Source organism: Chelonoidis abingdonii, chromosome 25, assembly GCF_003597395.2.
Source record: "Chelonoidis abingdonii isolate Lonesome George chromosome 25, CheloAbing_2.0, whole genome shotgun sequence".
Classification (NCBI taxonomy): domain Eukaryota; kingdom Metazoa; phylum Chordata; order Testudines; family Testudinidae; genus Chelonoidis; species Chelonoidis abingdonii.
In genome coordinates this window covers 11,637,894-11,665,520 of record NC_133793.1, presented here as the reverse complement: position 1 = coordinate 11,665,520, position 27,627 = coordinate 11,637,894, and the positions used below count along the sequence as shown (strand labels likewise).

At 53.4% G+C, this 27,627-nt stretch overlaps 2 protein-coding genes across 5 annotated transcripts in view; one reads left to right on the top strand and one right to left on the bottom strand.

The window, feature by feature from the left end:
• TCEA3 (transcription elongation factor A3) overlaps nucleotides 1-16,369 on the top strand; it is a 29,692-nt gene extending 13,323 nt beyond the window's left edge. For 2 of the 3 annotated variants that reach the window (XM_075060858.1, XM_075060859.1), the window contains 11 exons: nucleotides 1,193-1,267; nucleotides 2,246-2,314; nucleotides 4,047-4,115; nucleotides 4,412-4,495; nucleotides 5,901-5,978; nucleotides 6,727-6,890; nucleotides 7,661-7,722; nucleotides 10,430-10,579; nucleotides 11,693-11,839; nucleotides 12,716-12,787; nucleotides 13,686-16,369. In XM_075060858.1, coding sequence (XP_074916959.1) covers nucleotides 1,193-1,267; nucleotides 2,246-2,314; nucleotides 4,047-4,115; nucleotides 4,412-4,495; nucleotides 5,901-5,978; nucleotides 6,727-6,890; nucleotides 7,661-7,722; nucleotides 10,430-10,579; nucleotides 11,693-11,839; nucleotides 12,716-12,787; nucleotides 13,686-13,694 — 979 coding nt within the window. In that variant the 3' untranslated portion in view covers nucleotides 13,695-16,369. Of the gene's footprint in view, nucleotides 1-1,192; nucleotides 1,268-2,245; nucleotides 2,315-4,046; nucleotides 4,116-4,411; nucleotides 4,496-5,900; nucleotides 5,979-6,726; nucleotides 6,891-7,660; nucleotides 7,723-10,424; nucleotides 10,580-11,692; nucleotides 11,840-12,715; nucleotides 12,788-13,685 lie in introns of all 3 variants that reach the window. The other variant, XM_032802780.2, reaches the window with a different exon arrangement.
• A 326-nt stretch (nucleotides 16,370-16,695) lies between these two features.
• LOC116837913 (regulator of G-protein signaling 19-like) lies at nucleotides 16,696-25,900 on the bottom strand. 2 transcript variants are annotated; one of them, XM_032802783.2, is made up of 5 exons: nucleotides 25,279-25,900; nucleotides 24,211-24,332; nucleotides 20,180-20,272; nucleotides 19,450-19,678; nucleotides 16,696-18,931 (listed from the first exon to the last, which is right to left on the bottom strand). In XM_032802783.2, exons 2-5 carry the CDS (start codon nucleotides 24,327-24,329, stop codon nucleotides 18,743-18,745), a joined length of 630 nt encoding a protein of 209 aa, XP_032658674.1. In that variant the 5' UTR covers nucleotides 24,330-24,332; nucleotides 25,279-25,900; the 3' UTR covers nucleotides 16,696-18,742. The 2 variants fall into 2 exon arrangements, with proteins under 2 accessions (XP_032658674.1, XP_032658675.1); XM_032802784.2 differs by lacking the exons at nucleotides 24,211-24,332; nucleotides 25,279-25,900 and having other exon boundaries at nucleotides 19,450-21,541.
• Between the last annotated feature and the right edge of the window lie 1,727 nt (nucleotides 25,901-27,627).

Sequence of the window (27,627 nt, the reverse complement as noted above, 5' to 3'; positions counted from 1 at the left end):
GCGGGGTGCAGGAGCATGGGAGAGGGGGACACCCTGACAGCCCTCCCCTTCCCTTCCTGAACAGCAAGCAGGAGTCTCTGGGAGCAGCTGCAAGGCAGAGGGCAGGAGCAGCACATGGCAGTAGGGGGAGGGATAGCTGAACTGCCCAGCAATTGATAGTCTCTGTGCGGCTGCAGCACAGGGAACTTAAGGGAGCGGGGAGCTGATAGGGGGGCTGCCGATCCACCCTGGTTACAAGCCCCCACCAGCTAGCTGCAATGGGCTGCTCTTCCTGCAAGCAGTGGACGAAACAGGCAGCTGCCAAACAACGTTAGAAGGGAGCAGTGCACAACTTCAAACGAGCATGTTCCCTAATTGATCAGCAACGGAACAACGAAAGAACATTAACCGGGACGACTTTAAGTGAGGAGTTACTGTAATAAATGAGTCACTTAGCCAAGGCATGGGAGTAGACGCTGGTCAGACTGTTGAGGCAGAGAGAGGCAAAGGGCCAGATCCTCAAAGGTATTTAAGCGCCTAACTCCCATTGATCCTCTCTGGGCCTCGGTCCCCACCTATAAAACAGAGGAACCAGCACTGACCTGCCTCCCAGGGAAGGTGTGAAGAAAAATACATTAAGGATTGTGAGCGCTCCAGGACAACAGTTCTAGATCGTAGTCATGTGTCAGACTACATCTCCCATGATGCACCAGTCTCCCTTTTTAGAGAGAGCTGGGGGTGCATCATGGGAGTCCACTCAGCAGCCTAAGGCTCAGATCCTCAAAGATATTGCAGCCCTTAACACCCGTTGATTTCAGGGGAGTTCCTGGCTGCTGTGGTGCATCATGGGACATACAGTCTGGCTAGGGTCACCCAGCCTATGTCAATAAGAGTTTGGTGCCTCAGTACCTTTGGGGATGAGGGCAAAAGTAACTGGCTCAAGGTCACCCAGGAAGTTTATGATAGTGTAAGGCATTGAACCCACATCTCCCAAGTCATGGGCTGGTACGCTAACCATTGGACCATCCTGCCTCTCTGCTCACCATGTGGCATCTACAAGTCCATCCCTTTTCTCCAGCTAGGTGTAGCCTGCCTGCAAGTCATCCCTTTGGTCCTACTGAAATCAGTGACAAAACTAGGGTTTGTCCTCTAGCTTCTCCCTTTATTCTCAGGGAGTTAGTAATTTCCTGCATCTTTTCCCCTTCTTTTAAAGGGACTTTCCCAACCATAAGGCAGTGGGCCCTCTTCCTGGCTCCAAGAAACATTCATTGGATCAGAAACAGGACAGGTAAACTCCCCAGCATCCTCCTTATTGCTTGGATCCGGGCGAGGGGAAGACATGGCGGTGGGCGATTTTATTTTATTTTTTTTTCCCAGCCTGGTGGGTGTGGACACCTATGGCCCTACCTGCCGTTGTATATTTCAGCTAGCGCCACCCAATTCCAATTCAGGCCACTGCAGCCGTTTCTACCCCCAAACGTATCCATGGTGTAAAAATCCTCGTGAAAACGTGCGCCTTTCTCCAGCAGATCACGGTGGCACAAGTGGGAGATGTGTGTGTTGAGGGAGGGGATCCAGCTGGGGGTGGGTGAGGGGCAGATGTGTATGAAATCAGAGCTGAGATCTAGAGTTGGTGTTCACTGATGTGGCTGAACCAAAACCACCCACCTGAACATGGAATCATGGAACCATGGAAACAGGACTTGGATGTGTTTGAAATCTAGGACCTTGGCTCATCTCTAGTTCGAATACAAGGGGGTTGGGTTTGGCCCACCACTGCTGAAAAGGTTTAGTTTGTTCTGGGATTGCACGAAGGGCTTGTCTGCAGGGAAGCTAAATTGTAAATCTGCCGGGCTCTAGCGTGCTGCTCGGTGGCTGGCTCCGTGGACTCGGCTGCGAAAGGTCCTGGCGTGCGCTTTGCCAAAGTGCTTTTCAAACGAGCATAGATCGGGGCGCACCCGGGAGCATTTAGTGCATGGTGGCCAGCTAGTGTTGCAAAGTCACACCCCAGCCTACTATGTGGGGAGTCTCCGTGTAGACAAGCCCTTAGCTGAAAGATAGGGGAGCTTTCAGGAGAAGGAATGTGGAGAAGACAAGAGAAATGAAGGGGGTTGTGCGCTTTCTTTTTCATTTCTTTCCTCTTGTCTAGTGTGTGGGGTCGGTTTCTAGGACAAAAATCAGGGGGCGGGGCAGAAATCTGATGTGCTAAAAATAGAACTATGCTGAAGAGCAGAAACCCCTCTCCCTGAACCCCCTTTCTCCCCAGGAAATCCAGCAAGTCCGGCTCTCACACGGCAGCCCCAAAGAGTCATTCTGCAGACTCCAGGCCAGACAGGTACTTGCTTATGTATGCCCAGATCCTTTATTTGAGGAGCAGCAGTTACAGGGCAGGGGCAACACGAATGAAGTCACACAGGGCTTGAGGTGGACGGAAAAGACTCCTCTTGACTTCCAGTGTCTCAGATCAAACCTCTAGTGAGTCAATGACAGAGCTGGGAATAGAACCCAGGAGTCCTCCAGCAGCAGAGCTGAAATAACACTCTCCAGACACAAAACCTTTATACCTGTGTGAATGCATAACAATACCTGGCTCTTTTATCTAGCATCATTCCTCAGTAGACCTCCGAGTGCTCTGGAAAGGAGGTCAGTATCGCCATCACCATTTTAAAGATGGGGAAACTGAGGCACAGAGCAGTGCAGAGACTTGCCCAAGGTTACCCAGCTGGCCAGTGGCAGGGCTAGGAGTAGAATCCAGGCCCCTGAGTACCAGTCCAGTGCTCCGGCCACTAGGCGGCAGTGCCTAAAAGGCAGGCTGCCTCACTGTACTGTTATCAGGGCTGTTACTCAGACCCATTCGCCATGTGTGAGTGATACGATTCAGCCGTTTCCCAAGGGTTTATAATTGGTGTTTGGCGTGTAGCAGGGCTGTTGGGACTGCTCTGAGCTGGGCCTCCTGTAAAGCACTGCGGGGCCGGAGAATTGCACTGCCCATAGTATGTCGAATGTGGCCTGGCCACTCGCCTCCAGAACCGCCCCGAGTTTAGGACAGGATTACAACAGGCTAAAGGCCTCCGCAGCAGCAACTGAGGCTGTCAGGTCTTTCTAGACCCACAAAGATTCAGAGCCAGATTCTTGACGGATGCAAAACCCTGAGGGGCTCCCAGAATGGGGCCTGTGGTGTGGCCGGTTATAGAAACATGAGCTAGTTGGGAAGCTCAGAGCTGGCTCCCAAAGTGAGGGTTGGACCCGGGGTTTGGGCTGAGTTCTGTACAGAGAGAGCAGCCAGCTGCTGAGATCAGATCCCTGCTCCGGTGGGGGCTTCTCATTCTGTGCGATTGACCGCGGTGCTTTTCTTGCTCGAAGGGTCTTCTAAGCTTAGGAGGGAAGAGGGCCAGGATTTGGCTCGTTAATTACATGGGAGATGGTGGGTTTTTCCATCCCCTGCAGTCGCAAGGTCGAGACTGGATGTCTTTCTAAAAGATCTGCTGTAGCTTGTGCAGAAATGACAGAGTGAGGTTCTCTGGCCTGTGTAACGCAGGAGGTCTGACGAGGTCCCTTCTGGCCTTCAGATCTATGAATTTGGATGTTTTGAGTTATTCTTGTGCGTTACACGTCTCAATACAATAATTATACCTTCAGAAACACAGGCGTTCAGTCTGCCAGGCCCCCGCTCTAACCATTACACCGTACTCCTTCTCAGAGCTGGGAACAAAACCCAGGAGTCCTGACTTACAGGCGTTTTGCTCTAACCACTAGGTAACACTAATGACTAGGGGGGTCTGGCATAAGGCTTGAGTTCTCCAGTTGCAAGAGGGGTGAATTGGAGGGTGTGATGAACCTGCTGTGTTTGCAGGAGGCTGACTGGGTCGGGGGAGGAGTCCCCAGACGTACCAGTATCTGTGGATAACCGGTGAACAGTTCCACTGGGGAAAATGCCGCTGTGGTTGGCACATGGCCCTGGACAGCTGGTCACCCCCTACAGATGTCAGCAGAGAGGGCTTGGGGACCCAGTGCCGGGATCTCACTTGAGCTAATCTCTCTCCTCTCTGTGTGTTTTCCCTACGAAGGGAGACCAGTGACTGCAGCGCTCTTTCTGCCACCTCTAAAAAGTTGCACTCGGACGGCAAGAAAGAGAGGTAAGTTTTTTGTGGCTGGATTGTGGCACGTTTTGCTAATCTGTCTTTGGAAGAGTGGTATGCCCAACTCAAAACAAGGCAGCTTCCATCTGCCACCACCTCCTCCACGTGGCAGTGACCTGCCTTCTCTTCATGCTTTCTTGCAAGCCTTAGACAGGATGCCCCGTTCACCAGGAAATGCCCTCTTTAAGGATTACTAGACCCTGTGTGCCCTCTGGTTCTCTGCATGTTTCCCTCCTGAACCCCTGTTCCCTGCACTTTACGATGTGGCCCTTCCTCCCCCACTTCTCTTTCAGGAGAGACTCTGCAGACTCAAGATCTTCCACCATCACCACAGCCTCCTCCTCTTCCTCCCCTCAGAAAAGACCATCGGTGGAAAGGTAAGGGGGAAGCTTGTTCTTCCAGCCACCCCACTGATGGCTGGGATCTCACCCTGCTCCCTCTTAGAATCCAAGAATCGGACAAATGCAGGGCTGGAAGGGACCTCGAGAGGGCATCAAGTCCAGCCCCCTATGCACGGGTTTGTCTAACCTGTTCCTGAATACCTCCAACGGTGGGGATTCCACAGCCTCCCCGGGAAGCCAGTTGCAGAGCTTAACTCCCCTTGCCTAGAAAGTTCTTCCTAGTATCCAAGCTAAATCTCCCTTGCTGCAGATTATGCCCCTTACTCCGTATCCTACTTCCAGTACTTCTTGTCCTCCGAGTGGTCTACTGCAGGAGGAGGAAGGTGGGATTCTGAGGCCCTATGTAGGGGATGTGTGTCCCCTGTGCATTGTGAAGCTCTGTGCACCAGCTGGTCACTCTGCCCTACCTGGGCTGGCTCCAGAACTGGAGTGGGTAGAGTGAGTTAGGAGACATCTGGATGGAGGTTCCTTGTTAGAAGGCTCCTGGATACCATGTGGCTGGGCACCGGCCAGAAGCCTAGAAAGAACCGGAGGAGGCAGGGAAGCCGTAATGAAGGTCATGACGTGCTGATTCCCCCAGGGACCTCCGTCTGTCGTGGCAGAGCAGCGCTCTAAGCCAGCAGGAGGCAGTACACATCACACCGGCCTTGTATAGTTGAGGCGTCCATGACCTAGACCCCTCTGTTTCAGCATTGTCTGAAACAGCCCTGGCCCTGGGCCTTGTCCCCAGAGGTATGTCTTCCCTGTGTTGATGGAAACACTTGCGGCTGGCCCATGTCAGCTGGCTGGGGTTGGGGGGCTGTTGGACTGAGGTGCAGATGTTTGGACTCCAGCAGGAGCCCGGGTGTTGAGATCCTCTGGGGGGAGCGTCCCAGAGCCTGGGCTCCAAGCCAAGCCCAGACATCTATCCTGCAATTTTATAGCCCCACAGCCAAGCCTTATGCGTCCAAGTCAGCTGACACGAGCCAGCCGCGGATGTTTATTTACTGTGCAGACCTGCCCCAAGAGACCCAACGCCCTTCGCCGAGGGCTTGGAAGGCATCGCGTGCTGGCCGTAGAAGGCTGTCACCTCAGATCCCACAATGCACAGGGGCCTTTGCACACTGAGAGGCTGAGCCAACGCCAGTGCAAGTCAATGGAGAGACGCCTACTGCGGAGGAGGAGGTTGGAGCAGGATGTTAGCTCTGAGCGTTTGATATCCCACCAGACGATCTCATCCCGGACCATCTCTGTCCTGGGTGCTTAGACCATGCCCATTGCCGGGGTGTCCGAGCATGTTCCAGATCTATTGCTGGGGTCCCCAGAAGAACCTCAGCCCTTGCGCCTCCCCTCTCTCTGCTGGCATTGCACACACTGTTGCCTCTCCTTGTTTCGATTCCAGGAGGTCCTCTACAGGCTCCAACCCAGCAGCCTCCCCCCCCGGCTCTCGGAAGAACTCCAGTGATGGCAAAGAGGAAAGGTAGGGGAGGGTGGGAAAGCCTCATGCAGATGACGCTGGAGGCCAGCCACTATGCTTAGAGCAGTAGCCTGGGGTCAGGATAACTTGGTTTAAGTCCCTCTCTGCCACAGATTGCCTGTGTGACCTTGGGCAAGTCACTTTGGCCTGGATCCTCCAAAATATTTAGGCATCTAACTCCTATTGAAACCAGTGAGAGGTTGGCACCTAAACACCTCGGAGGATCTGAGCCTTAATCTCTCTGTGCCTCAGTTCCCCATCTGTACAATGGGGATGAAAGCCCTGGCCGACCTGAGAAAGGTGTAGAGAGGACAAATACATTCCAGATTCTGAGGTGCTCCACTTGTAACAGAGTGGGGGTAAATACCCACGGTGGATGGATCTTTCCAAGGCCCATGAGCGGGAGAACGGTCAGGAGACGTCCCCAGGCCAGTGTGGGATGGATGGCGTTTGCAGGGGGGTTACTGGTGTGGGGATGGCCCCATGGCAGCATGGGATGGACGGGCTGTGGGGCTTGGAGGTCTGAAGACGCTCACTCTGCTCACATGGAGGAGAACAGCACCTGGGGGCTACAGGTAGCCAGTGTGGGGTAGAGAGGCTCCAGAGGAGTGAGATAAGTGTCACACAGAGGGACCCATTGCAGGTGAAGAAGCTTCAGGTCGTGCCGGGAGCCCCTACTCTGGTTAGGGCTGGCAAGGAAGGTGCCTTTTCTTGCGGCTTCCCAGGGTGACAGCCTGTCTGTTCTCTCCAGACCCAACAGCGCCAGATCCAAAGCCGAGACCCCCAAGACTCCCAGCAGCCCCTCGAGTCCCACATTCGCACCGACCATCTGCTTCCTGGCGTCCTGCTACCTCACGGGTGACTCGGTGCGGGACAAGTGTGTCGAGATGATCTCGGCGGCCCTGAAAATGGATGGTGAGAGGGTGCTGGGGCTGGGAGTGGCCTGGGAGGGGAAGGGGCCGCCACCTGGGGCAGCTCACAGGGAGGACTGATTCTGATGCGTACCTTTCGCTGGGTGGGGTCAGAGCAGGAACAAGGGCTGAGATTGTGACCCCAATAGGAGCCAGTCACCGCTGGGCACCTCGGCAGTTTTGGTGATCGGTTGAGTTGCTCATTGCGAAAAACCTACTGGGCCAAATTTCTCCCGGGTGTAACCCAGTCGGCTTCCACCAGGTCATGCTTTGCCATGTGCCACGGGCTTTGAAGGGACAACCCTCACCGCTGGTAGGACCGAAATTTAACCTGCTGGTTCCTTTCTTACATCTCTGTGCCAACTGCAAACGCTGTGTGGTTTACTTTATGGGTTTAAAACAACCCAGCTGTTCCACGGCCAGCTGGTCAGCCCTTCTCAGAGCAACCCTATAATAACAAACCAGTGAGCGTGGCCTGGAGTGCATAAGCAACCCTACAATAACGAACCTGCTTGGTACTTGTGATAATCATTTGTCGTTCGCTGCTCATGAGCAACCCCGCAGGAACAAACTGGGGATGGCTCAGTGGTGCGCAAGCAACCCTACAGTAATCAACAGAAGGGATACAAATCTTTCTGAAGGAATTTGGTTTCAGCGTCAAGCTTGTTATGCTGATAATTAGTGATTTTTTTGAATTCTGCTTTGATTTCGGCACGTTCTCTGGGTTCGGAAGTGTGCTCATCCCCTTCCCCCTCTCGCTCTCCCCTGCTTTAGATGATTACAAACAGTTTGGAGTCAACTGTGACAAGCTGGCCTCTGAAATCGAAGATCATATCCTTTGACTGGTTGGGCTGCGGCACGGTTCGCCTGCCTGGCTACTGGGGACCGAGCCTCCATCCAAGGGCAGCCCTGCCCCTCCTGGCCGGTTGGCGGGGCTGGAAGCGGGGGTCTCCCCCACTGCATTTAGCTAGATATAAATTAAGAAAGCCGATGCCTGTCCCGGGCTCCGGAGCGCCGAACACATAGCTACCAAAGCGATAAACCCCAGCATCATTTCGACAGAGACGCAGCCGGCCTGGCAGGCTCCTTCCCTCCCTTTCCTCGCGTACCCTCAGCCCTCTCCAACCGGGGAATCTTGCTGTGTGCCCACAGGCAGGCTGTTTCAGACCAAGGCGGGGAGCAAGGTCCAGAATCTGCCGGCTGGCCCCTCCCTTTTATAACGAGGGGAGCCAGCTCAGGTGCCCCCGCTGACGGCAGCAGTGACTGTGTGACGCTCTAAGCGGGCACCAGGGCTAAAGTCGCCGGGTAGGTCTCCGCTGCACCTGGGAGGTGTGACTACAGCACCTGGAGACTCACCCAAGGCTCGAGTAACAACAGGAGGGAAGCCATGGAGCCTGGATGGTGGCAGGAGCTACCCCTGCGCACCCAGTCCCCAGGTGGCTGGGGCTTCGCTGCTATTGTTATTCAACTAGCTTTGATCCAGGCTGGCTCAGGTCTGGGTACGTGCACTGCACTCCCACCTCTGACTGCAGTGTAGCCAGACCCAGACACCTGCAGGGGCGGCATGTAGCACACAGGAGCGTGGGTTACTCCTGTGCCCCCAGAACTCTCACTGTGGTCAGTGGGAATTGTGGGTACTCAGCCTCTCCTAGAAGCTGTCTCCAGGGCACTATTGGGCTGTGGATGCAACAGTTCGGCTGTGTTGACAGCTTATCATATAAAGGCCCTTTGCAGGCCGGCATGGAGGTAATCCCAAGAGCCCCTTCTGTCACGTATTCCCTGTTGCTGGTGGCGTGCGTGAGCTCCCAGCGTGTGCTGTCCCAGCTCTGCGCAGAGACCCACCGCACAGAACTCCAGCGAACTGCCCACGAAGACCACAAGACTGGGTTTGTAAGCAAAGGCGCCTGGCCAGGTTTATGGTCAATGATGCTCCCTGGATCAATGTCTAGAGTAACGCTAGCGCATGTGTGCCCAGTGCAATGGACTCAGTGAATGCTGGGACTTTCCATTCCCCTCTCGGCTGCCCAAAGACACTCCCTCTGGGACCCTACTTTTATACGCCCATAGAAGTGAGTTACGGCATGCCCCTCGGATGTGGTTAGTGACCACCCTTTGCCTTGTACACCTTGGTTCGATCAAAACGTCTCTATCCACCCCGCTGTCATCCTAGCCTTATCTTTAAGAGGGGGTCAGGGTGATCCTGTATCATCTTTGCAGAGGGTGTTTGCACCATAAACCTGTATCGGGATGGTCTGGTACCACCCTTCTGGAATGTGTTTGTGTGAGTGTCCTGTGCCTGGCACTTCCTAGAAGTGTGTGTGTTTTTCCAGTGCCAGCCCTGTTCTTGCCAGGTTCTGTGAGCTTGCAAGCAGGCATGTTTTGTAACAGGGCTTGACCACGACTTTAGTTCAGGCCTGGTGTTTCAGGCTCTCTCTTTCTCCTACACAAAGTCGATTGCAGAGCTGCTGCTAGCTGGTCAGGCTTCTGTACCATCGTGAGCTTCCTTCCCAGGGAGATGTACCACGTTCACTGTAAGGTCCATTAATGCCGGGGGTTCTCAACCTCTTTTCTTTGTGAGACCTCCCCAACATGCTATAAAAACTCAACAGCCCGCCTGTGCATATAAAACCGGTTTCCTGCATAGAGAAGCCAGGGCCGGTGTTAGGGGGTAGCAAGCAGGGCAATTGCTTGGGGTCCCGTGCCACAGGGGCCCCCACAAAGCTCCATTGCTCAGGTTTGGGCTTCAGCCCCATGTGGCAGGGCTCAAGGGCCCAAACTTCAGCCCCATGCGATGAGGCTTCGGCTTTCTGCCCTGGGCCCCGGTGAGTCTTAACACTGACCATGCTTGGTGGACGCCCTGAAACCTGCTCGCGGCCCCCCAGGAGGCCCCAGAGTCCTGGTTGGGAACCACTGCATGAATGCACTCTATGAGCTCTGATGAGGTATGTTCTACGCATCGCCACCCCGTGGCTGAACGGTGCAGTGCAGTTTAGCATTCCATTTCAGCATCAGCAGGGTGAAGGGGAGGTTATGTGGCCTGCCCTCTCCTGCACCTGCAACGGAGGAGATGTTGTACCTCACAGGGAAGCTACTGTGTAATAGACAAGAGATTGGTGAGAAGCGGGAGCACTGGATCCTGCTGGCAAATCGTTCATGATTTCAATAGGAACAGGGCCGGCCCCAAAATCACTGGTCTCCAATACAAACTCAAATCTCAGCCCAGGTTTAATGATGGCGACTCTAGGTCCATTTCCTAGGGTGCCTGGGGTCCAACCAGGGCTTGGCATCAAAGCCACAGGAATCTAAGGAGCTTTGCCTGAGTTCTAGGGTTTGTTTGAATCCAAACGTCCAAAGCAAAACCTAGGAAGGTAGAAACCCTGGAAGATGTTCCCACGAAACCCTAGAGCGTGGGCTGGTTCTCTGGGTGACCCAAAGCCCAGATGGGCCTCTCTGAGGATATCTACTGATACCTGTGCATTCATAACCCACCGCTGCGATGTCCTCTTATCCTTGGGCTCTTATTCCTTGACGGTGCCACATATCTTCCAAGAGCTGAAGAGCACGGACATGAAGTACCGCAACCGCGTGAGGAGCAGGATCAGTAACCTGAAGGACCCCAAGAACCCCAACCTGCGGAGGAATGTGCTGAATGGAGCCATCTCCCCCAGCCTCATTGCTAGGATGACGGCAGAGGTGAGTAACGGAGTGGGAGGTATGAGGGAAGGAGGATGCCGAGTGACTGACTCAGAGAAGACATGGAACCATTTTGAGATCGTTTCCATCTATCACTGATGGGAATCGGACAGAGCTTAGCAGTAGGGGATTAAGCTGCTGAGGTAGGAGGCTGCAGGCCCAGGGGCAGTGGGGTTGCTGGAGGTTGGTAGTAAGAGCAGGGAGGCCAGCGCAGCATATGTCACATGCAGCATTGCTGAGGCTGGTGGAGGCAGCTGCCAGAAGCGGTGAGAGGGAGTTGCCCACGTCGCTCAGCAGCATCCTCCATGCAGCTCGAGGACAGTTGCGGGGTGTGTGTGTGTGTGTGTGAGTTGGCTAAAGAGTTTGTGCAGCACCCTCTCCCCTCTGGAGCTTGGGCTGGAAATCCCAAGGCCGATTGTCATCGTCTGGCCCCGATTGTACACTCTGCGAAATCCAAGTGTTGTTTGCTTTCTCTGCCCAGGAGTGTCACAAGGCCGGAAGAGTGGGGGTTGGGGGCTGCAAGGCAGGGTTCAGGGGCATTGGCAAAGCTGTAGGGGGAGCCCAGCACTGGAATAGCAGGGGGGCTGCAGGTCAGAGTTGTGGGGCATCAGCAGAGCTCAGGACTGGACTAGCAAGGAGGCCGGAGGACAGGATTGAGGAGCGTCAGCAGAGTGGGGCGTGAGGAGCCCAAGACTGGAATAACAGCGTGTGGCTGCAGCTTGGGTTGGAGGCACGTGGGCAGAGCTGTGGGGAAGCTTGCAGGACTGGGACAGCCGCCGCAGTGCGTTGGGAAGGGGGCGTGGGGACCCAGGACTGGGATAGCAGGGAATGTCACGTGTCAGGAGTGAGAGCTCTTGGCCCAGCCAAGTCTCTCAGTCTCACGCTTGCACAGGCCCTCACTAAGGTCATGCGGCTGGTGGATTGTAAGAAGATTCCCGTCTGATTTCAGATGCCAAGATGGTGGTTGGGCATGTGTGTGTGTGTGTGTGCATGTGCGTGCGCACAGGAGAGAGGTTCCCCAAGACTCTGGGAACCTGGGAGTAAGAAAATGATGGCAGTAGAAATACCTGTTGGCCTCTGTAGCTCTGACCTGGGTGCTGTGACCTATTGCAGGAGATGGCGAGCGACGAACTGAAGGAGCTGAGGAACGCCATGACCCTAGAAGCCATCCGGGAGCATCAGATGGCGAAGACTGGGGGCACCACCACGGACCTCTTCCAGTGCGGCAAGTGCAAGAAGAAGAATTGCACTTACAACCAGGTGGGCACCTTGGGCGGGGGGCCTCCAGCCCAGAGCAATGGCTCTGAGTGGCCGTCTCCAGGGTCAGTGCAGAGAACTTGGCTAGCCCACTCTGACTTGCAGCAAGTTCAGAAGATGCCAAGGGCCATCAACATGCAGCCACAGCTGAGGGCTCTTAGCCACCTGGAAATACTGTGGGGTCCTGCTTACCGAATCCCCACTGACAGACCTCCCTCTCTAATGGTCTCCAAGGTGGTCTCCTTCCCCGTCGACTTTCTTGCCTTCGAGTTTTGCTTGTCTGATAGTCCAGAGAAATTTGGGACCTTCCAACCAGGATTCGACTTTACTGTGACGAGTCATGTCCCTGCACCCTTAGGAGGATTAGCCCAGAGATCAGCAGAAGACCAGAGGCTTCCAGTCAGGTCCATTGCCCCTTCTGCCACTCAACCCCTGGACGGCATCTGTTTCCTTGCAGGGAGGTGACTCCTGGAGGTTCATCTCGCTTTGCCGTACCACCCCAAAGCACAAGTCCTTATCCAGGCCTCTTGCGCCTGCAAGGCTGGGCTGGAATTTAGGGGAGGATCCCACTTTTCTGTGGGATTTCCACTCCTTCCTACGTCTGCTTGAGCCCGAGATGCAGGGAGGAGCAGAGGCAGCATGTACAGCATGATCAGAAATAACAGGGAGGGAGGAGAAGATGAAAGGAACTTTTCAAATATGGGAACTGGTTTGGTGGGGGACTGAATTTTGGGAATGGTCCGGGGAGGTTCTCATTGCGTCTGCAAGGATTCCCTCCCCCTGCATCCCCAATGCCCATTCCCTCAGAGGACTGAGAAGGACTCAGCGCAGACACTTCCATGCTTCCTGTTGAGTCTGTGTGGCTGGTTTTCTCCGTAGGTCCAGACGCGTAGCGCCGATGAACCCATGACAACGTTCGTGCTGTGTAACGAGTGCGGGAACCGCTGGAAGGTCTGTACTCATGGCTGTTCCTCGAGGGGGAGACAGAGCAGTTGCTCTAGAATATGGTGTCCATTTCACCCACGCCCCCCATCTGAGCCCCATGTGTTATGTGTTCTAGACCACAGCATCCATTTCTCTGGTGCTGTGTGCTAGAACACTGTATCCACATCTCCTCCCTGTGTAGCGTGTGCTCTTAAACACAGCACCCATTTTTCTGGTTCTGTGCTCTAGAATGCCACATCCACTTCTCCTTCTCATGCATCATGTGCTCTAGAATGGAGGTTCTCAACCAGGGGTCCAGGGCCCACTGGTGAGGCTGCGAACAGGTTTCAGGGGAGCTGCCAAACTGGGCCACTGTTGGATTCGCTGGGGTCCAGGGGAGAAAGCCAAAGCACCGTCATGCGAGGCTGAAGCCCGGGGCCCTGAACCCCACCACCTGAGGCTGAAGTCGAAGCCTGAGCAACTTAGCTTTGCGGGGCCCCTTGTGATGTGGGGCCCTTGGCAGTAGCCTTGCCTGCTGCTCCCTAACGCCAGCCCTGGCTTTTATATGCAGAAAAAAGTTGTGGCAGAGGTGGGCCGTGGCGCTTTTATAACATGTTGGAGGGGGCCTCCAAAAGACAAAGGAGGAGAACCCCTGTTCTAGAACACAGCACCAACACAGGCCTGTGCTTTGCATGCTCTAGAATCCAATGCCCGTTTTTCATCCCCCTCCAACCTAAAATACACCAGCAAGTGTCCTCCTGGATTTCTAAACCTCTCGCGCTCTCTGCACCGTCCGTCGACGTAAACCCACTCCTGAACTGACCGTGGTCTCTTCAGTGGCTTTTTTTGCTAGAAGCTTAGATAGCGACTCCTCTCCTGCTGGGGCTAACTTGTTCCCTCCTGTGTTGGGTTGCTTGTCTTCCAGTTCTGCTGAGGCCGCTCCTGTTTGCACCTGGGCCACCCGCGGAGACGATGCAGCCTGCCGGCAAAGGAGAATCTCTGACCATCCAAATTTGAAACTGGGGGTGGGAGGGGGAAGGGGAAGGGAAGAGAACTAACCTGTTGAGAGACGAGCTGAAAGTCCCTCCCTGTTGGCTCCCGTAAATGTAATGAGGATTCGCTCACTGGCTAGAGAGAGGGATTGTTTGGAGTTAGGGGTACCTGAGCCTCAAGCCCAGAAGGGGCAGTGCCAGAGTGCCAGCCACTAGGAGACGCTTCTTTTTCTGATGTATATATTTTGACTGGAATGATCAATGGAACCCTAGACTGGAAGGACCTGCTAGGTCGTTCTAGTCCATCTCCCTGGAGGAAGCAATGGGTGCTTGGAGCATGACAGAGCCCAGGGGAAATCTGCCCTGCCAGAGGTTTTGAGGTGTTGTTCTTTGAGCTCACAGGAAGTAACCTAGCAGCAGCCGAGGTCCCCGACCCAATCGCACATGCTTGTCCCTTTCATTGGCCAGGTTAAGCTGGCCCATTTGTTTATGAGTGTGAGTCCATGTGGCAATGGTGAATCCCCCTATTACATGCGGGGGCGTGGCTAAGACAACGAGGCTTTTGAAGCCAGAGGCTTCCTACCGTCCCCTGCCCAGGGTAATCCACAGGCTCGTGGGTCTCAAATCGTCATTCTTGAAGGGAAGACTCCTGATTACCCCCCTCTGCCCACTCTAATCTGGAAGGCAGGCTCAGCACTGCTCTCGAGGGCTACGTCAGAGTCAGTCCTCGCACAAGCCACTGGAGACTCCCGAAGGCCCATTGCACTCTGCCCATGACAGCACCCTGGAGATGCTCTGCTCCATGGATGTGGCAGGTGCCGTCCTGCTGGCTGAGACCCAGGTCCCCAGGCTGTGACAAAGTGCTGCCAGGGGCGTGCTTGGCTTCTGGCATACGTTTCTCATGGACAGATTTGTAATGCGGCACTTACAGGGCCCGGCCGCTGGGAGGGCTGCTTTCCTAATGGATAGAGTTTTAGCTCCGGGATGGGGGAAGTGCCATGAGAAGAGACCAGCTCTCCCCTTATTTCAGCCCCATTATAAAGGGTTCCTGGGGGCAACAAGCGACACGCAGGCAAATGCCACATTGTATGGGCTCCCCCAGACCCTTAGGCACAGCTTTACAGGCTGCTCTCTGGTTCCCCTGGGCAGTTCTCCATATAGGATCCACTGGGTATGTACCTCCTTTATAATTCACACTCAGCTTCGGTTGTCTTCACCAGGCTCCTGGGCTGCTTTGCGGTGTGTGGCTGAGGGAGGTTGCAATGGGGTTGAAGGTGGCTGGGAATCAGAGTATGTTAGTATGGTTAAGGAAGCAGTAGAACAGCGGAAACCTTCTCCCAAAATCAGGGCAGATGCTTCTCTTTCCATGTGGGTATTTTCCGTGAGTGTGGTCACAACACACTCTGATGCCCAAAACTCCCCTTGCAAAAACAGCTGATGGAGGGAAATGGGCTGCCTTTAACCCCTCCTCCACTGGCATTTCGGTGGTGGAGTCCTGGAGTATTAATCAGGGCCGCCCAGAGGATTCAGGGGGCCTGGGGTCTTTGGCACCGAATTGTCGCCGAAGACCTGGCACTTCAGCGGCGGGTCCCGGAGTGGAAGGGCCCCCCGCCAACGAATTGCCACTGAAGACTTGGAGCAGAAGCAGCTCCGAGGGTCTGGGCCCTGCAAGAGTTTTCCGGGGCCCCCGGAGCGAGTGAAGGACCCTGCTCTAGGGCCCCCAAAAAACTCTCGTGGAGGCCCCTGCAGGGCCCAGGGCAAATTGCCCCACTTGCCACCCCCGGGTGGCCCTGGTATTAATCCTCCGTCCAGCCAGTGAGGGATTTCCTGCCCTTCAGTGGGAAGTCCATTGAACGACAACAAGCTCCTGTTTCAAAACCAGTGACCCTCCTTTCCTGCCCGAGAAGATGGGAGCTGAAGATGCACAGGGCTTTAGTAGCACCAGTTTGTGGGTGTCTCTCTGGTGACTTGTTTTCTGCAAACTGGATATTCCACAGACACTTGACCCCAATTCCCTGGTACACTTGATCCTGGAGCCTGATTTTAACCCATATCACGACCCCTCTCTCCTCCCCGCCCCCCGAAGTTCAGTTACTCTTTGTTGTAAATAATTGTGCCCTTTCGTGGCAGCTGCCTCTGTGTATCCTGATTCCAGGTGGGATTGGCCATGGCAAATTCCATGCGAGGGAGGCTGTCCTTGATGGTACGCCTGACCCAACTGGAGCAGGGATTATTCAGTGCCACCTCCTAGCTTCAGCACCAAACTTTTGGGGGATTAACCACTCTGAACTGGGGAGACTTTTGAGTGTCACCTAACGAGAGTGGAAAGCACCGGGGCCCATGCTTACAGGCTGAAGGAGCAGTTAGAATGAGGTAGAGGAGCAGCAGGATGGAGAAGAGAGAGGCTCAGTGCAGGCAGGGTTGGGTGCCTGCCTGCTCTCATCCTTTTATCTCCATCAGTCAGGGCCCCGTGGCGCTAGTCCCCTGCCATATGCAGTGTGTGGATCAGCCAACTTTGTTTTCTCTCTCTGGTAGAACATATCCCTGCCGCCCCCCCAAAAAAGGGGGTGAAAGGGAGAGAAAATCTGCAGCTAGAGCAATAAAGGTGTTAAAAGTATTGGCTGGGTATCCTTGCTTTCTAACGCCAGCATGCTGGGGAATTAGCCATTCTTACTGTACTGTTATACCTCTCTCTAGTGCCTTTCTGCCCAAATCCCTTCACCGACTCTATAGAGACTTCTGCAGACAGGCAGCCAGCTCTGGGGTGGAGGGTGGCAGCCAAGTGGCACACAGCATTGGGAGTAGGGATCATTTTAGGCCAAGATCTTCAGAGCAAAGTGCCCTGGGATCTTGAATGTTCACGCCTTACAAACAGGCCCTAGGTTTGCATTTTTGTAAGTGACTGGGGGTGCCTCACTTGATGGTATCTGCTATGGGGCACCCAATTTTCAGAGATGGGTGCCGCGTGCTTTCTGAAGGGTTCTCAAGCTGAGCACCCCCAAAATGGAGGCATCCGAAACCACAAGCCATTTGTGCCTTCATCTCTGCTAAGGAGACTGCAGTACTTAGGGGATAGAGCACTGGACTGGGGCTAATGCGTCCTGCACGCTATTCCTGGTGCTGCCACCGACCTGCTGGGTCACCTTGGGAAGGCCCGTCCTTGCACTGTGCCTCAGTTTCCCCACTGGCAAAATAGGGATAATGCTACTGACCTATTTTTGTAAAGTGCTTTGAGATCTACTGATGGGGAGAACTAGGTATTACTAGTGTTAAGATCTCATCTGGCAGAGACATCACGTAGCCCAGCAGGACTCCGGGGACGCCACTGGAATTATGCTGATATAATTGAAAGGGGAATGCTGGAGCAAAGGTGTCAAGGAACGGAGGCAGCATGGTCGTATGGCTAGAGCACCAGAGCAGGCGCTAGGAAACCTGGGTTCTAGTCCTGGCTCTGCTCTGCAATCTTGAGCAAGTCATTGCTCTGTGCCTCAGTTTCCCCCATCTCCCAAAGCAAGGCTAATGATTCTGCTCTTCTTCTGTCAAGCACTTGGAGCTCTATGGATGAAAGTGAGAGATTGTTATTAATGGCACCTATGATGGGGATGCCTCTCCTGAGGGAAAAAGATAGATTCACTGACTCATTTCATACATAAGCAGCTCTCTTTATGTATAGATTTATTTATAAATATATATATACACACACAGATTGCGGAGACCGTCACTGTCCTGTCCGCTAACAAGGGCCTGGGCATTTAGAAGTTGCAGTCTCTTAGAATGAGGTAGATAGGACTGGCCACAAATCATAAAACACAAGTGATACCTTGGCTGATCTTGCAGAGCCAATGAGAGGAGCTGTTAAAATAGCCAACGTTTTCAGGCAGGATTTTTTTGGAGGGGGCAGCTTCTTTTTGGGGCACCTAACGCAAGATGCCTCTGAGCCGCTTTTTCTGGGTGCATGTAACTCCCATTAGAATTATGAGGGCTCGCTGCCTCTGAAAGTCATGGCCAAGGTGGCTAAAGGCAGACACCCAAAACAAGTAGCCAGCTTTGCATATGTGGCCCTAAAGATTAGCAAGTGCCTAGTAACATCTGGTATGTACCAGCCAAGTCATTGCCCAGTAATGTTTTTTAATTAAGCCCCTTGGATTTTTTTTTTTTTTTTGCATTCATTGGACAAAATATATGTTTGCAGCCCCAACTGAAAAATAGAATAATGTTAGTCTCTTCTCTAGTGACCATCTAGAGCTGGGCCTGTGAGCTACTTGGCCAGATTTTAAATGTGCTGGCTAGCTGGGACCTGCTGCAGTACTAAGTGACTAGCAGCCGTGTTGACTTGGCTCGGAGAAGTGGGAAAAATGCTTACAAAACTGTTAGAAATTCTGAAATACAATTAATTTTGGGTGGAGAATTTTTCTTGTCACTAAAACAAAAACATAGAGCTTCAAGCTCTAGAAGATGCACGATCCTAAAAGCCCCTACAGTTCTAGAAGGCTCCATATTTTAGAACCCATCACAGACCAGATATTATCTTTGTTCTAGAACCCCAGACTCATGTACAAGTCATGTAGTAGAACCCCTAGATCAGACACAAGTCACACTCTGGATCCCACTCCAGCTTGTGACCACCCACATTCTAGAACTATGGTCCAGGCCACACATAGCACCTGTGCTCTAGAACCATGTCAGCTTAGATACCACCCAAGTTCTAGGACAAGCAATGCTCTGAAAGGCTCTGAATTCTAGGACTCCTAGGCTCTCTCATCTCTACAGGCCCTAGTGAAATCCTCCCAAAACCCAGCAGCATCTTGTTTGGTTCAGACAGACTAGAATAAGTTCTAGATCAATGTCGCTATCAAAACACCAGTGGCTTCACCCACGGAGAAAGAGAGAACTGAGGCTCTGCCCCGTCTACCCCGGTGCCTTGATGAGCTGGCAGGAAGCCGAAGGAGCTGGCAGTATCGTGAAATGCGTGTGCGTGCAAGGGGCTTTGCTATGTGTCACAAGCCAGGGCAGTCAGTCTCTGCTCCAGCGACCTGTACAGTGGTGAGCTCAGGAACCTGGGGTAGGAGTCTCGGTGCATGAGGGCATAGACTTGTGCTTGGGCCTCGTTGAATATGTGCACGCTGGGCCTCGCCAGGGAACTGTTGATTGACTCGCGCACGGTAGCATCGATGCTGACCTGCAGAGGACAATGAAGAACGTTCTTGAAGCAAGGGGCCAGGACTCATGCAGCGGCGCTGCTGGCATGCCCTGGCTTTCCAGGCCCCCGCCAAGAGCCCTTTGGAGAGACTCCAGCCTGTCTCGGGCACTTGCGCAGATGGTTCGAACGTGCCTTGAGCTGCTGTGACCCAGCAGCTAGCTGCGAGGCTGGGAGACTGTGACAATTAACGCAAGGACCTGCCCATTCCAAATAAAGTAGGGGCTAACTCTACAGCCAGGAGCAACTCCTGCAGGGAAGCTCAGCTGGCTGATGTCAGAGGACCACTTGCTGTGGGGATGGTCCCATTGCTGGGGCGTCAGGTGCGCAGCTGCAAGGAGACTCTCTATGCTGCCCCCCCAATATTCAGTGCAGTGCCCTGCATTCAGGGCCTTGTTTCCCTGGCTGTTGCATTATGTTGCGAGGTGACAACAATGGGAGGGCATTGGCTTGGAGCAGTGTCCCATGAGCTGCCCCCAGCAGGACTGTGGCAGACCTACCTCCTTTGGGGACAGGATGGAGATGTAATCCAGGTAGATCTTCTTGGCTTTCTCGCAGACTTGCTCCTGGCTCTGCTCCCTCTTGAGCTCCTCGCAGGCCAGCCAGAAGGCCATGTTCTCGTCACTGTGCTCTGTCCGCAGGAACTCCACAAAGACGCTCCTGCCAGCCGGGCTTGCCAGGACGCAATCAAACGAACGCTTCCAGGAGGACGCTTCTTCCAGCGTGAGCCTAGGAGATGAGGAGAGCGCGAGTGAGAGAGACGTGACCTCTAGACAGAGTCCTGGCAACTGCATGACACGTTCCCTTTTCCCACCCAACCCCTCCATCCCCTGGCCACCATCCATCCCTGACTCATCTCTATCTGTGCAGGACCTGCCGCAACTAAGCCACCTGCTCAGATGCCTATCCCAACTCCTGGGCAGACCGTGTGGTTCTCCCTGGCCCTGCTGCACCAGATCATCTCCAACTCTTTCCCGTGGCAGAGCCAGAACTAAGGAGGTGCACGGGACAGTGCTCCTGGGAGATAAACCTGACCTCAACCTTTGGACTCCATCTGAATGTTCCCCACATTCTATGTGTTCCGACCCACGGGATCAGCTCAGCCCCAACCCTGGTGACTTTAATTTTTAAAAAAGAGCCATTTATTGTTCTTCCTTATGCTGCAGTGTTTGGCCATGATCTGAGGCCTGTCTTCCTGCGTGGTGCATTTTGGGTGGCGCTCAGACACACCTTTCCTCGTGGGCTGGGGGGATTTCCAGCTGGGAGACACTGGATTTTTTGTGCCCGAACCTGTCTCTTCGTCTTCTTCTCACCGTCCGACTCCTGAAACAGACGGACACAGAATTTGCAGTGGAGAGCGGTGGGGGGCATTTTATCTGTGTGCACAAGGAGGATCCAAGCCCTAAACATGGTTCCCAAGTGGCCAGGAACCATGCAGATTTCTATGGGTCGGAGTAACAAAACTGTGAGAATCATTCTGTTGATAAGGAAAGTGGTGTGGCTTGGGGGTGGAGTACTGGACAGGGTTGGGGAGGTGCAGGAAACCTGGGTTCTACTCTTTCTCTGATAGGTCACCTTGGGCAGGTCACTTCCCTGCTCTGTGCCTCAGTTTCCCTATCTATTAAATGTAATTATATTGATTCCCTTGGTAAAGCACTATAGAAGAGAGAGGTGGTATTATCAACGTGGGAGCTCCATCAGAGCCAGCTCCATCTATTTTCTGTATCCCTCCTTTCCCTGCTGTGTCTGCTCCGCCACACTGAGGGAAAGCCCCATTTCTTTGATAACTAACAATAATGACTTAGATTGCAAGCTCTTTGGGACAGGGACTGTCTTTTCATTCTGTGTGTACACAGTGCCCACCACAAGGGAGCCCCGATCCCTGACTGGGGCTTCTAGACTTCTGACGTCTCCACTCCTACTTGAGCTTTTCCTGGTTACGCAGCCCACGATCGCATTAGCTCTTCTGGCCACAGTGTCACACTGGGAGCTGATTGTCCACCGCCTTCCGCGAGTCTTTTTCAGAGTCGCTGCTTCCCAGGATAGAGTCCCCTGTGCTGCAAGTATGGCCTGTATTCTTTTTCCCTTCATTTACATTTGGCCATATTAAAACGCATATTGTTTGCTTGCGCCCAGTGTACCACATGATCCAGATCACTCTGAATCAGTGACCTGTCTTCTGCACTATTTACCACTCCCCCAATTTTTGTGTCACCTGCAAATTTTATCAGTGATGACTTAATGTTTTCTTCCAGGCCATAGATAAAGATGTTAAATAGTGTACGGCCAAGAACCAATCCCTGCAGGACCCCACTGGAAACAGACCTCTCAGTGGCCATTCCCCGGATATAGTTACTTTTGAGACCTATCAGTTAGCCAGTTTTTAATCCATTTAACGTGTACCATGTTAATTTTATATTCTAGTTTTTTAATTAAAATGTCATGCCGTAGCAAGACAAACGTATTACAGAAGTCTATTATGACAACTCTATTACCTTTATCAACCAAACTTGTAATCTGATTAAAAACAATGATAGATTAGCCTGACAGGACCTATTTTTCATAAACCCACATTGATTTGCATTAATTCCATTTCCCTCCTTTAGGTCTTTATTAATCATGTTCCATATCAGCTGCTCCATTATCTTGCCTGGGATCGATGTCAAGCTGACAGGCCTATAATTACCTGGGCCATCCTGTTTACCCTTTTTAAAAATTGGCACAACATCAGTATTCTTACAGATTTCTGGAACTCCCCCAGTGCTCCAAGACTTATTAAAAAGCAACATTAACAGTCCAGCAAGCTCCTCAGCCAGCTCTTTTGACACTCTTGGCTGCAAGGTATCTGAACCTGCTGATTTAAAAATGTCTAACTTTAGCGGCATGTGTCCCACATCCTCCAGAAATACTAGTGGAAAGTGTGCTATCATCCCCAGATGATGAGACTGCATTATATGTTTTTTTCCCCAAATACTTAACAGAAATATTTATTGAACACTTCTGCCTTTTCTTCATTACTACTGATAATTCTACCATTTCCATCTGGTAATGGACCAGTACCATTGTCAGGATTCTTTTTGTTCCTAATATATTTATAAAAACTTCTTCTCATAGTCGTTAACTCTGCTGGCCATAGATGTCGTCTTGCGTCTCGTGGCTTCCCTTATCAATTTTCTACAATTCCTAACTTCTAATTTATATTCATTGCTATCAACTTTCCCTTTCTTCCTTGTGTTTATAGCTACCTTCACTTCCCCTCTAAACCAAATAGCCTTTTTTTTAAGCAGTATGGCCCCTGAATTGTGGGATTGTGGCTTTTGCAGCATCTAGTACGGTGTTCTTGAATGCTTCCCAATTATCTTTCACATTTTTCTGACTACATTCTTCCTCACAGCTGATTTGGCTCAGAGTTGTTTGCATCTTTGTGAAATTGGCCCTATTAAAGCACCAGGTATATATACTAGTGGTCTGCACTTCATTCTCCTTGCACAGTACACACGTAATCAAGTCATGATCACTTGTATGTAAGCTACTATTATCTTTTCATTGTGAGATCAGTTCTTCCTTACCTGTTAGGACCAGGTTTAACATAAAATTCCCCAGTGTTGGCTGCAACACTTTTTGAGCTAGGAAACTGTCATCTCTAAGCTTTAGAAATTCCAGGGATGTTTGCCAACATGAGCCCTCCAGCATGTCACTCAGATTGAAGGCCCCCCATGATCCGCAGCTTTTTTCCCCTACACCTTGTAGACAGGTGTGTAAGTAAGCGATCATCCTCTTCCTTAGTGCGGTTTAGGGGGCTGTGGCTGACACCAACTAATCCCCCATGTTATGCTTTATCCTTAGGACACTGATCCATAAGCATTCAGGATCATTTGCTTCGCGTTATCAGTGACCTGGAAACCCTTTCTGACGTAGAGAGCCACTCTCCTTTCGCTCACTCGATCCTTCCTAAATCGGTTCTACCCGCTGATTTGAACATTCCAGTGTGGATCGCTCTCCGGCCGACAGCACCGCCGGAGCACTGAAATGCCGACACCTCTAGAGTCATGGACAACACCCACTCACCAGACATCCTGCTACACACGAATTGGGCCACAGCCAGCAGCACGCCAAATCTGTAGTCTTACCAGTAAACAGTGTGGGCTCTTTAGTGTTCAGGAAATCAGACAGGGCCTTGGTTTTAAGGGTCTCATAGGCACGGGAACTAGGGGTGCAGGGGATGCTGCAACACCACCCTCAGTTTTTGCACGGGGTCCCTGTAGTGGGATGGTTACCTGCTCCTGCCCTGCAGGGCTTGAAACAGCCCAGGAGAGGGCTGTGGCTGGGGCAAGAAGCCGGGACTCATTGGGGAAAGTAGGCTCAGCTGTGGCCATGCCCCAGTCAGGCCCAGCTGGCCCCTATAAGAGGCTGTGAGCCAGAAGCCCACTCAGTTTTCCTCTGCCTGAACAGGGAGAAGGGCCTGGCTGCAGGGACCTAAGCAAGACACCTAGATTGGGAGCAGGATTGGGGAAGGGCCAGAGGAGCTGGGAGCTCCAGCCTGGAAAGCCGCAAGTCTGACTATAGGCCGAATAGGTGCAGGGTTGCAGGGGGCAGCCCGTGGGTAGGCAGAGGCAGCAGGTCTGAACCCCTTTGTCTGTGATGGGCAGACTGCACTATCAGCCGCTCCAGTGAGCGGGGGCTCGATGGAGACTGGGCAGTAGCCAAGAGTGAGGTGAAGTGGGGATAGTGGGTGGGGGTTCCCCTGGGAGGGGGAGACCCAGAACTGTGGGGGTACTGCCAGGGGCACTGGGATCCTCGGAGGGACACAGGGGCCAGCAGTGGTGGTGAGACACCGGCCTGAAGAGGGTGCTCTGGAGGCTGGATGCTAATTCTTGAGGACAACCAGCAGGAGGTGCCGCCAGGTGAGTCTGCGCATGCTTACAGTCCCGGCCAATGGCTCCATTGCTGGACCTGCATGCGGGTCTGTTGCCAGCCCTAGCTGTGGTCCCAGCCTCAGCCCCCTTACCTATGTCCAGGTCCCCCCTTATAACCCGGAGCCACAGCCCTGTCCTGGCCCCAGCTCTGGGGAAAGGGGGCACAGCGAGAGGTGTGTGTGTGCGCGCGTGTGCAAGGTAACAAGTTTGGGGACCACTGGTTTTCAGCACCCGCACTGTAAAAATTGTACCAGTGCCACTGAAAAGTCTCATCTGAAAGACACCCCCCCCGAGGTAAAATGCATGCCCCCCAAGCTTCCAATTCTCCATCCCCCGAGCAGTCACCTTGAGCAGCTGCTGCAGCAGCACCAGCAGAAGCAGCAGGGTTTGGGGCCACAGCAGCAGCACCGCGGGTGCCAGGTCTCGGTGCGCCGCCTGCCTTTTTCCAACGGGCTGGACTCCATTCCCTGGCAAGAGGGGGACAAAGCAAGGTCGGGGGATCGCCTGGGCACAGCTCATCCATGTTCTCCGGATGGACCCATGCCCTGACCTTCACGAAGAGCAATAGCATAGAAGGCTAAAGAGCCTGGAAGAAGGAATGTAGGATGACCATCTAGGAGGGTGACCTAGAACAAGGTCTAGAATGACAAGTGGGAAGAAAGCCGAGACTAGGGAACCTCCCCATTAGGCCATTTGGAAGGGAGGGAGCCATCACTGCCCCCAGATCATACCCTACATGGCAGAACACACTCACCCACTGGTCCTCTCTGGGCTGCATCCCCACCCCAGGGCACAGGTGAACAGGGGAACTGATTTAGACGTGTGGATCCCATTCTGTACAAGGTGGGGGACCCTCCAACCGCCCCCTCCCTCCACACCCCTCTCAAAGGGTCCTTCCGTGGCACAGAGGGGTCGGGTGCAGAATACCAGTGGCTCATCCCCCTGGGTTGGGGGACCAGAAGGGATGGCTGCACCCACTCCCACCCCTCCGCAAAGAGGTAACACTGTAAGGCCCCCACGCTGCCGCCGGAGGGCGCTGTAGTCTCTTGGCAGGAGGCGCGCTAGGGGGAAGCTGCAGGGTCTTCGCTTTCCCGCAGGGGGCGCTGCCGTGTCCCGGCGCTGCCGCAGGGGGCGCTGCCGACACCCGACGCGGCAGCAGGGGGCGCTGTGCCGAGCGCTGGGTTCCCGGCCCCAGCTGGGCTGCCCGAGCGCTGCAGGGGGGAGAGGGCGCCCGGCACCCCTCGCTCCTTCCCCGGGGAAGGGCTCGGGGCAGCCGCTCGAGCCCCTCCGCCGCTGGACAGCGCCTCGCTGGTTGCAAAACCTCGGGGCAGGGCCTAACCCAGGAGCCTGCCCCCCGCTTCCCCCATTCTCCAGCCCCCCGGGCCCGCATGCGGCGGGGCGAGCAGCACCTACCTGAGCCCTTGCAGGGAAGGCGCCTGTTTGCTGGGGCTGCCTGCGGAGAGCTCCTGGGGCCGGAGTGCTGCGGGGGCCCGGGGCTCCTTCCCTGTTCGGGTCGGCAGGGGGCGGCCTAACCCCGCTCACCGAGGCGGCGAGTTCGGGGCAGCCCGCAGAGCCCCGCTGGCTAGTGGCTTCCCCGGCCGGAATGGGGAGAGGGGGTAGGGGCCTCGGCACCCCTCAGCACAACCCCCTCCGCCCAGACAGGGAGCAGGGCTGCAGCGATTGATGTGATTGGCTTGGTTGCCCTCCGCTAGCAGCCTGGCAGTCTCTCTGCTGAGGTCCCCATGCTCCCTGACAGCTCGCCATATGCTGCTGTGGTCCCGCTGTACCAAGCCATATGCTGTGCTAGCTGGCTAGCCCTCCCGGTGCACACAGCTAAGTAGCTAGCCTCATGCACACCCACCTATCCCAATCCACACAGTATCCATCTATCTATCTCCATGCACACCCACCTATCTATCCCCATCCACACAAATCTTTCTCTATCCATTTCCAGGTGCACACAGCTAGCTAGCTACCCTCATGCACACACGGCTAGCTATCCCTGTGCACACACATCTAGCTAGCTATCTTCATGCACACACGGCTGGGTATCCTTGTGGTGCACACACAGCTAGCTAGCCATCCTCAGGCACACACAGCTAGCTATCCTTGTGGAGCACACAGCTAGCTAGCTAGCGGTTCCCAGGCACACCCGTCTATCTGTCCCCACCTACACCCCATATCTAATCTATCGATCTGTGCATTTCTGTCCGTCTCTCTTTCAGCTGCATTAGTATTATGACAGTAGAATCCCTATTTTACAAACCAGTTGGGGATGGAGGAGATCAGAAAAGCGAAAGGTTCATAAAACGGAAGGTCTCGAAACCTACAGTAGGTCCAATTGCAGGATGGGGCACCAGCCTCGCTTTCTTCTTGCCCTTCGAACAGCTGTGAAGCAATTTCCAGTGCGCTGGAGGTTTCAGAATGGGGAGGGATGTTGACTTTTTCTTCACTAGCATCGCTTTGGTCAGGTGATTATTTTTTTCCCCCACTGTCAGGAAAATCGGGTTGTGTAACTGGTTGTTCGTAAGCTTGGTGTTCAGGCAATTGAGGTTCTACTGTATTTATTGTATATTGCATGGAAGTCCCAGCCACAGACCAGGAACCTGCTGTGCAAGGTGCTGTACAGACACAACTAATTCATCTTCCTGGAGCTTATTTCTGCATCTACGGGGCCAGCCCGAAACATTACAAAATCATGAGTCAGGCACAGGCCAAATTCATGAGACTGGCTGGGAAATGATGTGAATCTTAACATAATAAATGAGCGCTTTTTTTATTTTTGCTTTGCCTTCTGCTTTCAGATGGGTGCATTCAGGTCTTTTTCTCCAGCTGTTCTCTGCAACCACAATGGCTAGAAACATGCTTTTTTTTAAAATACAAAAACTGAGAAATCACAGGGCTCCAGGAGCTGGTGCTTTAAGACAAATATCCCGTATTGCAAGAGTTGGCAGTAGTGAAGTAGTCGTCAAGGGGTTAACTGGGTAACTCAGAGTATTATGGGTTGGAGCCATCCTCCACCTCTCCCTTTCTTCCTGTTTAGTTAGTGGGTGTCTTCCCACACTCTGTTAAGGTGTCCATAAGGCAGCCCGTTCTCAGCCTGCAGTATGATAAGGAGTGAGTTTCTTATGTACTGCCTGGTTCCTTTACAAAAGCTCCTATCTTCCTAGCTGCGTACCTGCCCTGTTTAATGTTGGCTATCTTAGGTATTTATCCATCCCCCATCACCGCAGTATCTGAGCCTCAGTCTTTAATGTCTTCACTCACACTAGCCTCATGCTAGGCATTGCATAGATGGGGAAACCGAGGCACAAAGAGCCTGGATGACTTGCCCAAGGTTACACGAGAAGTGATGGAGCAAGTCCTAAGGTAGTGCCCTAACCACTGGACCATCCTTCCTTTCCCTGGACAGTCCTGTGCGATAACAGATTTCAAGGACATAAATGGTTGTTATGAGGAGGAGGGAGAAAAATTGTTCTTCTTAACCTCTGAGGCTAGGACAGGAAGCAATGGGCTTAAACTGCAACTAGGACAGTTTAGGTTGGACATTAGGAGAAACTTCCTGTCAGGGTGGTTAATCACTGGAATAAACTGCTTGGGGAGGTTGTGGAATCTCCATCATTGGGGATTTTGAAGAGCAGGTTAGACAAACACCTCTCAGGGATGGTCTGGATAATACTTAGCCCTGCCATTTCACCCCACCTCCTATATTTGGTAAAGCACCGTGCGCCGCTTGGCCCTCAGGTAAGTGATAACAATCAG